General features: G+C 41.3%; 1 protein-coding gene across 1 annotated transcript in view; it reads left to right on the forward strand.

The window, feature by feature from the left end:
- Nucleotides 1-9,879, forward strand: part of LOC149440868 (cathepsin W-like) — a 32,155-nt gene extending 22,276 nt beyond the window's left edge. Inside the window, exons 10-11 of the mRNA XM_089658099.1 lie at nucleotides 5,055-5,116; nucleotides 8,116-9,879. Coding sequence (XP_089514225.1) covers nucleotides 5,055-5,116; nucleotides 8,116-8,223 — 170 coding nt within the window. The 3' untranslated portion in view covers nucleotides 8,224-9,879. The remainder of the gene's footprint in view (nucleotides 1-5,054; nucleotides 5,117-8,115) is intronic.
- The last annotated feature ends 1,143 nt before the right edge of the window (nucleotides 9,880-11,022 follow it).

Genomic DNA, 11,022 nt, shown 5'->3' on the forward strand with positions numbered 1-11,022 from the left:
CAGCCCTTGACTCACTAGCGCTTTTAACCACACGCAACATCAGACCCCTTGAGATTGCCAATCACTTCAAAAACAAGATTGACACAATTCGCAAGGACATTGCCGCAACTCACACGCCCTCTCAACCCGTCCCCTCTTACACAGCTACCCCCTCATCCCCCCTCTCCCTCGATATAACCCGCAGGGACTTCATCGCTGCTCAAACTCCCTCCAATCCCGTTCCCCCTCACTCAGCTACCCCCTCATCACCCCTCTCCCACGGCCCCACCACTGCTCTGACCTCCACTTCCACCCCACCCTATATTCCTCATACTGAAGCTCCCCCAACACTCCACACCTTTGACCTTACTACCATCGAGGAAGTCTCCAAGATCCTCTCTGATGCCCGTCTTACCACCTGCCCCCTCGACCCTATCCCCTCACAACTCCTACAACCTCCCTCCATCCTACGCTCCCTCACCCACATCTTTAATCTCTCCCTCTCCTCCGGCACTTTCCCCTCCCCTCTGAAACATGCACACATCACCCCCATACTTAAAAAGCCCTCCCTGGACCCCAATGACCCGAACAACCTCAAACCCACCTCCCTGCTCCCATTTACATCCAAACTCCTCGAGCGCCTAGTCTACACCCGCCTAAGCTCTCACCCCAACGACAACAACCTCCTCGATCCCCTACAGTCTGGCTTCCGTCCCCTACACTCCACCGAAACTGCCTTACTTAAACTCTCCAACGACCTGCTAACCACCAAAGCTAATGGCCACTATTCAGTGCTCCTACTCCTTGACCTCTCTGTGGCCTTCGACACAGTCGACCACCCCCTCCTCCTCAAAAAACTACACTCCCTTGGCCTCAGAGATTCTGCTCTCTCCTGGCTCTCATCCTACCTGTCACAACGCTCTTTCAGCATTACCTATAATGCTACCATCCTCCCCCTCACTCCCCCTCTCTGTTGGGGTCCCTCAAGGCTCCATCCTCGGGCCCCTTCTCTTCTCCATCTACACCTCCTCCCTTGGCCAACTCATACACTCTCACGACTTCAACTACCACCTATATGCCGACAACACACAAATCTATCTCTCAACCCCCCACCTCACCACCTCAGTCTCCGCCCGAATCACACACCTACTGAGTGACATATCAGACTGGATGTTGCTCCACTTCCTTAAACTTAACCTCTCCAAAACCGAGTTTCTTGTCTTCCCCCCAGCCCGGACACCACCCCCCATTGACTTCTCCATCACATCCAACAACGCCACCATCAAACCCACCCCGCAGGCCAGAGTACTTGGTGTCATTCTGGACTCCAACCTATCCTTCCAGCCCCAAGTCCAATCTTTAACAAGCTCGTGCAGACTCCACCTCCGCAACATCGCCAAAATACGCACGTTCCTAACCCCAGAAACCACTAAACAGCTCATCCACTCCCTCATCATATCACGACTCGATTACTGCAACTCCCTCCTTACTGGCCTGCCTTGCCGTTGGCTTTCCCCGCTTCAGTCGATCCTGAATACAGCTGCCAGACTCATTCACCTTTCCAACCTCTCCATTTCCGCCACCCCCCTCTGCCAATCCCTCCACTGGCTTCCGATTCTGCAACAGATCAAATTCAAAATCCTAACACTGACGTACAAAGCCGTCCACCATACTGCCCCGAACTACATCACTGACCTAATATCCAAGTATCACCCAGCACGCACACTCCGCTCCTCACAAGACCTCCTTCTCTCTAGTTCCCTGGTCTCCTCCTTCCATGCCCGCCTCCAGGACTTCTGCAGGGTGTCACCTATCCTCTGGAACTCCCTGCCCCAACCCATCAGATTATCACCTCCTCTCCTCTCCTTTAGGCACACCCTGAAAACCCACCTCTTCAGGGAAGCCTACCCCACCCCCTGCTAACTTGCCAACCTCCTCCACTCTTCCTACCACCCCATCCCCCACAGCTATCTCTTCCTGTGCCACCATCCCCCCCTCCTAGATTGTAAGCTCGAGAGAGCAGGGACCTCGATCCCCTCATGTTTTGCATTGTAGTGTTGTTGTTCTGTCACATGTTCTGCCCCCCTTTGTACAGCGCTGAGCGAACTATTGGCGTTTTATATATACTGTATAATAATAATATAATATAAGTGTAATTCCAGTCAAATTCCAACTAAAGCTTAATCCAGCCTTTCTCAACCAGGGTGCCAAGGTGCCCTGGGATGCCTTGAGGTATCTTCAGGGGTGCCTTGGCAAAATGTCTAAAAATTGACCAAAACTTTTATATAATCCAGCGGGTGGAATAAGCCTGCCTTTTAGTTACACAAAGTAACAGGTTTTCATTGTGCACCATTATGATCTACTAGCTGCTGGTGTCCTGACAGCCAATAACATCATCATTTGATAAGGAAGATGTCAGCTGCGTGCACAGCATCCTAGTTTGACCCTCCCCTACCCCCTCCACATTAGCTCAGTGATGGAGAAAAACTGAGGGAGAAGAGAAACACTGGAATACTAGTCAGTACCAGTGTGCAAAAGTGTATTTGCTTTGGGAGAATAAATAATCTCTAATGTTGGGTGTCCTACATAAGTGGATATTGCTGTGTTTTATATAAAAGTATTATAATAGTTTTTCACATTTTAGACTGGGGTGCTTGAAGACTGTTCATAATTTTAAAGAGTGCCTCGGGACTGTCCATAATTTTAAAGGGTGCCTTGGCTGAAAAAAGGTTGAGAAACACTGGCTTAATCTACTTCCATGCCTATTCTATCTACCCTGTAAAAGAAATTAGGTCTATACCTAACTATTCTGAAGACACTCCAGTTCGGTCACATGTTCAGGTCCCAGTGCTGGATTCAGTGTAGAGGAGGGACAGTCAATAACAGCTGGCTCATTGTAAGTCTATATGGGTGACATCTGGACTAAGGTTCTGCAGCCGTTGTCGCTGCCTCTCCTCTACACTGAATCCGGCACTTGCCTCCTGATCATGTGACCAGACCGGAGTGGCTTCAGAATAGGTAAGTATAGATATCTTTTCTTTTACAGGGTAGATAGAATAGTCTTTGAATTCGATTGGGAATAGATGTAGCCTTAGTTAGAATTTGACTGCAATTCCACTTTAATGTCAGCACTGGTACATTTCTTGGTTTTGCGATAGGGACAATGGTGAAAGGACAAGTATACACTCAATTATTAGGAATGCTACTTGCTATAATAAACCAATAATCAATGAAAGATATGTAGGGAAGACCTCTGATACATAGAATTTGCACTCTACAAGAAAACTTAAATAAATGTGCAAGGAGCTGGAGAGCCAGAAATGTTTTTCCAAAAGCATTAAGGGAAGCAAAAGGAAGCCTATGTAAAGTATTTACTGTTAAAACAAAGTGACACATTTTAAAGACATCAAGTAGTGAGATTAAATCTTCAGTGTACTAATGGTCAGGTACATTTGTGGAAGAAACTTTACAGATTACAAAATAAAAGGAATTTTATTTTTAAACTGTAGAAGGTCCACCATGGACCCTTTGGCACATATTTCTCTGGAATAAGGGATGAATGAAAAAAGATAAATGAGAAAAAATTGTTTACAAACCAGTGCAATGTGAATGTTGTCTTTTCATTATGTTTTGGGAGGGACCTGCTGATCATCCAGGACCTGCTCCCATGGCCGGGACCTGCTAATTGGGTGTGTACAATCCCAGCCAAGAACTCTGTGTTGGTGAACAACACAGAGCTCTGCACAGAGGGAATGATCTTTGCAGGGATGAGAAACAGAGAGATATAATAGTAAAAAACAGCACACTTTTCACACATTATACATAGTTAGGCACACATTTAACCCTTTGATTGCCCTAAATGTTAACCACTTCCCAGCTAGTGTCATTAATACAGTGACAATGTATAGTATTATCACTGATCACTGTGTTAATGACACTGGTGATGTCAGTGGCAGTTAATCAGTGCCAATTGGTGTCAGATTCTCGCTGCTCTTCCACAGTTCAATTATAAGTTGCTGAGCACCGCCATTAGTAGTATATTAAAAAAACAAAATCCAGAATTTATACCATAGTTTGTAGGTGCCATAACATTCACGCAAACCAATCAATATACACTTATTGGGATTTTTTTTATCAAAGATGTGTAGCAGAATACATTTTGGCAAAAATTTATGAAGAAATTTGATTTTTTTAATTTTTTAAAATGTTTTAATTGAAACAAATAGGAATGGGATTATCTAGGTGCATATATTACACGCCTACACTAAACATTGATTAAAAAATTACAATTTATTTAGAACATTACATAAAAGGATTCTAAAAGAAAATTAGTTCAATTCCGTACGGGATGAGGTGCAGTTAACTCACATCTCCCACCCAGATTTTATATTTAATACATTTTTTACCCCCTTCATGGCATGGTCATGAAGGGGGTAAAATCTTCCGGAGCAGTTAAAATGCATTTGAATATTGATAACAATAACGATCAAAACCTGTCTAGGGCTCAACCTCTTTTCTTACAATTAAATTTCTTACTAATCCCTCCAAGACCACTACTATCTTTATATGAGACCCGGGGACAGCTAAACATTCAGGTATAAATAAAACCATAATTTTATTAATGTATCAAAAATACAAAATACAACATAAATCACCAAAACACAATAAAATCATTACCCCCAAAGGAAAGGAATAAAAAAAAATGGATTAATATTAAATCTTAGTAAGATGTAGCCCCCAAATAAGTGACACTGTACATAATAATATGCGTAAATTTGACTTGTATGGTATGGAAAACTCTTAGCTCTCCTTTAGTTATTGTATATTAGCATTGTGGTACGTATTTACAAGTTATACTAGATATATGTTTGGGGATGATGCTGTACCAGGTGGGTGAATTTGGATTTTAACTGATTTTAATGTGTTTGTTAGGCTAATAAAGATACTTTTTTAACTTGTGTTTAGTTAACTCATTTTGATGCTAGTCTGTAGTATTCAATACCTTGGTAGGTGTTTTACAATACCTTGTGGAAAATATATTTCTGTACATGTCTTACTTTGTTTCTGTACTCCAGATAACAATAATTGCCCATACTGGATTGCAAAAAACAGCTGGGGAAAGGACTGGGGAGAAAATGTAAGTACTGTTAGTGCATAGTAACCTAATTATATTCACTTTTCACCTTTTTGTATAATAGTGAACACATTCCTTAGATATTGTAATGTATTGCTGCACATTAATCATGCAAGTCTTGGTTTTGATTCATTAAACTGAACCTATGGTTGAAATAAAATAACAAAGCTAAATCCCTTTTAACAGACGGGCGATCCAAATCAGGTACGCCTGTAAATTATTCACCTGATCGGATAGTCCATGTATCTCTATGGAATGGTGGGTGTAAACAGAGTTGTGTCCATTTACACCCACCTACTTCCAATTTGATCTGGTGAACTAAAAAAAAAAGAAAAAACGGAAAGGGATCTGTCCCCTTACGTCTAGGTGGATTGGATAAGAGAGCAGTCAGATATAAACAGACAGCAGAGTCCGTTTACATCTGGCAGCCCATAGAGCAAAGTATGCTCTATCTGTGTCTGCTCTGCATAAAATGAGCGGACATGGACCTGTCATCCGCCCACTCTGCTCTGCTCAACAGGGGACCAGTGGACAGATCCTCTGCTCAAATAGGAGTCCACCTGTGTGAAAGGAGCCTAATAGCAGCAGCAGGTAAGTGACGATATGAATTGTCAGCACATACCCGTTGCTGTATATTCCATTCTTGAAAATTACTGGAGGTCATGAAAATAGTGACTTTGAAAATGTGATTTTTTTTCCGTAAGTCTCCAGGAGTCATTGTATGTCTCCCGTATTGCAATGCCCAATGCTGGTAAATAGCTCAGTCATGGGACAGTGCATTATGGGATGGTCCTGTCTCGTCATGTGACATCCTTATATTTACAGGAGACTGACATTACCATTACTTATGCATTTTTATCAGTTGCTTTTAAAAATGCATGCAAAGTTTTTGGAAGACACACAAATAATGTGCGTTTTATTTTTGTTTTATCCTTCTGAAGTTGAGGGTCCCACCAGTGGGGGGGGGGGGGGAAGGGCAGTGAAAATTAATTAAAAGCACATATTCTGACGAAAAACTAACATTCTGAAAGCTTCTGATTTATACATGTGGTTATAGTAGGCAAATTTAACTCGGCTGCAGTGTTGCTTATAATGTTTCCCATGCTCATCACATAATGCTGGGATTATGATTCCTCATCACTGTTTACTGCTCACAAAGACAAACTGTTGCTGACATCATAAAAAAAAAGATTGCAGGGCTCATCAGCTAGGAGGGCATTGAGTTTAGGAAGGAATAATGCAATGGTTATGCTACTATCAGGGGCGGACTGACCATTTGGCACTGCCCGAGGGCCTGGGGTCAGTAGGGGGCCCCATGAGATGCCCCTGGTACCTTTTTCATAGGCTTTTTTGAATTTGGGCAAGGACACAGGGGCCCCATGATCCCCTATTGCCCTGGGGCCCCATGAATTGTCAGTCCTCCTGGCTACTATACCACATCACATATACCTTGTACACAGTCTGCGGGATTAAAAGTTAGTGATTAAGGTAAGGGTTAAGTGGTAATGTTAGATCAATTGATAGGGGGTTAAGGGAATGTGGAGTAGTTTTGTACATATTTTTTCTCTATAGTGCTCAGGACTGTCAAATAAAAATGTTAAAATACTTCTCTTTAGAAAGGTAAATATGAAATACTGGATTTTAATGTTTTATTTTTTAGTCAGCAGGTGGAGCTCTCAGTCCCTTTTCACATATTTACGGGCTCCCTTTGATAAAAAAAATCCTTTTCTTTACAAAATGTCATAGTTCAAGATGCAATTAACACACATAGGTTAATGGCACATCATAGTAACTCATAAAGAGGACAGCCCTATTCAACGTTTCAGTCAGACAAACCCAGCCATGATGCAGGCTGTTACTGCTTCTCTATAGATAACCGTAGTGCTCTGGTAATCCATTGTTATATATACATTTTTTCATTATAGTCAAAGATTGTTTACATATAGTAAAAAAGATAGAAAACAGTATAAAAGAGTATAACCTAATCTAAAAAAAAAAATACAAATGATGTAGCGCTAAAACACCCAGTTTAAAGCGTCAGTGCCTTAGGACATGCAGCATGATGTTAAAATCCTATATGAACATAATACATATATGTGCGTGATGATACTGACAAAATGGAAAACAGATGTGCAACCCCTACACACAGTGCACATATATGAATATAAAGTCCAGTGATCCTGTATCAATATTTGCACTCAAACAGAGTCCTTGGACTGTATGTGGGCCCGCACACCACCACGTGCAATCCGAAATCAGCTGAAGTGGCCTCTCACCTCCTCCCTGCGACCCTGCAGGGCCACAGAGCTTTATCAGATCCCCACTGAGTCAAGGTATGCTTCCTCTTGAGTGGATGGTTGGTATATCCCCAGTATACAGCTTCCACCTCTCCTGTGGTATCCTCCGAGGTGAGCTGAGCAGGATGGACCCCAGCTCAAGCCCCCATGGGATAAAGGAAGCAAAAGACATCCTCCATAGTGTAAAACCGTTTAATAAATGCCGGAAAATAAATGTATAATACACTCACATTTGCCAAATAACATACAAGCTGTTTCCCATAGCATGGGTGTATGCGTGTGGCTGAGGGTGTACCAAGATGGCGCCGCGCCGGAAGTGCGTCACCACGTATTGCCGTCGACGCGTTGCGTCACGTGACCCCGTGACTTCCTCAGGACTGATGTGATTGGTCTATAGCACTCACTTAAATAGGCCAGCCTTTCCTCCAATCGTGACCCGCTGGGAGGGGTCACGTGACGCAACGCGTCGACGGCAATACGTGGTGACGCACTTCCGGCGCGGCTTTGGAGTGTGGGAGGAAACCCACACAGGCACAGGGAGAACATGCAAACTCCAGGCAGGTGGTGCCATGGTTGGGATTAAAACTAACGACCCTAGTACTGCCAGGCAGAAGTGCTAAGCATTTAGCCACTGTGCTGCCCATTTTTCTGCATTTAAGGTACACCAGTTCTACCATCATAATAATTGTGTTTTTAATTCCTCAGGGCTATTTCAAAATTTTCCGTGGGAAAAACGTCTGTGGTATCACAACATATCCAGTAAGCGCCGTCATTAATGATTCGAACAGAAGACTAATTCCTTGCCCTCCATGATCTGGATCATGAAGAACATGAAGGAAAACTGAACATACAAAACCTGCCATACTAAACCTGCCTGTCACACCATGGACACCATGGATTTATTTTTCAAAATTTTGTTATTTGAAAATGAATGATGTGATTGGGAGTACACACTGAAATATTTCATTAGATTATAAAAATCAAAACATTTTGAAAAAACATACTGTAAGTCCATCAGAGATATGGTGATAGAAACAAAAATAATTAAATATTCACTCTAATTTCTACTCACAAGTAAAAATGTGAATATTTTCATTTACAGGGGTATTGAACCAAAAATGTATTGCATCTTAGCAACCACTAGATATGGTGGCTGTCTTAGTTTTCTTTTTTTTGGGCTTTTCCCCCTCTGTTTTCACCTGGTCATCTGGCCAGTAACACACCTCCTGTATTAGAGTGCTCCCACTCTGGATGAAGGAGCACAGGGGCACCTTTGGACAGTAGCATTGTCAGTCTGGGGGGAGGGAAGTGTTAGCTTAATTAACAGATTTATATACATTAACAAACTGAAGTGGAATTCCAGCTCTCACCCTATATGCAGTTACAGCAAAAGTTTTTTTTCTATTTTGGATAAAGGTTTTACATAAATAAATAAAAGTTGATCATTGTAACCACTCCTGTCAGTGGTAAATGGTTTTTCTCATCTCTGTAACTTCTAAATCTGCAGAGAGCTTGTTCTATTGAAAAACAGCAAACTTACTGACCAGATCACCTAGTGAAAATGAGGGAAAGAAAGCCTAAAAAGAAAACTAATGCATCCACCACATCTAAGAATTAGTATGCAGCAATATAATAAATGTTTGTTTTTGGGTTTAGTACTACTTTAAGTCCTTTGTTTGTTCTATTTACTTTTTTACTCTAGTATTGCTTCTATATAGTTTGCTTTTGCGCTGTAAGTACACAATATAGTGTACTAAAATAAAATAAATACATAATGGCCAGTATTTTGCCGCTGTTCATACCAGCCCATAGCACTTCCTACTGGGCTTTTCCTTTTCATGTTAAGGCCCTTTGTGCAGGCATGTTATTTTGGACCCAATTTACCTTATCCCCAAAAACATGTGAATACTGTATCAGCCAATGTACAGTATGGTTTTGCATGCTGTTGGTTCGATAATGTGATATCAGCTGGCTGTGGGGTTTGTGTTGTTGAATGTGTCACCAATGTATGAACTGTGAAATACTCTACTCTTTTATTGCTCACAATATTTTTAATCTTATTACTAGGGATGCACCAATACCGATATCAGTATCGGTGTCCATACTGAATATTTTCACAAGTTCTTGTACTTTTGAAATTGCTCCTGATACCGGAAACCGATGCTTTTCGGTGCGATTTGCATCAATACAAATTGCACCGCAAAGATTAGCATGCGATTTGAAGAGGAATACAATTCCTGTCCAAATTGCATGCGGTACATTTTGTATTGACGCAAATTGCACTGCAAAGTATTGTACTCAGTATTGGCGAGTACTTGACCGAAAGTATCAGTACTTGTACTCACTGATAAAAAAATCGGTGCATCCCTACTTATTACCTGTATATTATATAATTGTCTAGGTTCTTAAAAAGCATTTATTTTGTTTTCTGTATTATAAATAAAAAACTAATTGTGACTTTTCAGTGAATATTTTATAGTTATTTTTCCACATTAAATTTCTTAAAAAAAAGTTTTTTTATATAAATAAGCAATACTATTATTCAAATAAATAAAACATATTCTGTAAAAAATAACACATGAGAATATAGGGCAGAAATAAACAGGTATGCTAATAAAAAGGCAAACAACAAAAAGGGACGCAAATACCTAGTGCATTATCTCCAGCAATTCATTAAAAGATGAAAGATACAAAATACACTTACAAACCAAAAAACTGATAGCGTAACAAGGTAACAGAATTCAGAAGTCAGCCCTCCAACCTCATGAAATAAAAGGAATGACCGGACATAGCTGGCGTGTTTCGGAGGACTAACCCCCTTCCTCAGAGAAATATCTAGTGGACCCCACAACTCCTTAAATCTAATAAATTGGGCAGCACAGTGGCTAAATGGGTAGCAGTTCTGCCTGACAATACTAGGGTTGCTGGTTCAAAGCCCAACCACAGTACCATCTACCTGTAGTTCTCCTTGTTCCTGTAATGGTTTCCTCTCACACTCCAAAGACATGCTGATAGGCATGCTAATCTTTTTAATGACATGATCTCAAGCAATGTATACTTCCTATACATATGTTGGACATTTTGAAGAATAACTGCTTTAAAAGAATTCTAAATCTGTCTGTAAAAAGTGACATATTTCAGAAAATCCAAACCGGCATTACCTTCACCTAGTTCAAATGTCTCAATAGTGACATGACTGAGCGTGCTCAGACTAGGGAACCTAACAAGTGCCTTCACGCTATTGTTTTTTGTGAAGTGCTATAGTAAATGCCTTTGTTGGCAAGCCTGGAAATGTCGTTGAAAAGAGTGAACCTATTTTTGTGAAAGCGTGATTATTAAACAGGCTAACATTTATTATATATATATATATATATATTTATTTAACAGTATACATCAATACTTGTAACTATAGAACTGTTAGAACTATGCACAGAAACACCAACATAGGCAGGGCTGGTGCTTCCACAAGGCAAACTAGGAAGCTGCCTAGGGTGCACTACCACATAGGGGTGCCTGGGCACAGCACAGGCTGGCATTCTCTCTGTGTAGCTTGCATGAATTCTCTCTGTGGACCTCTTGCATGAATTCTTCATACACAAGGAATGATGGTAT

This window comes from Staurois parvus, unplaced genomic scaffold, assembly GCF_062004578.1.
Source record: "Staurois parvus isolate SC_StPar_1 unplaced genomic scaffold, SC_StPar_1.0 ptg001051l, whole genome shotgun sequence".
Classification (NCBI taxonomy): Eukaryota; Metazoa; Chordata; class Amphibia; order Anura; family Ranidae; genus Staurois; species Staurois parvus.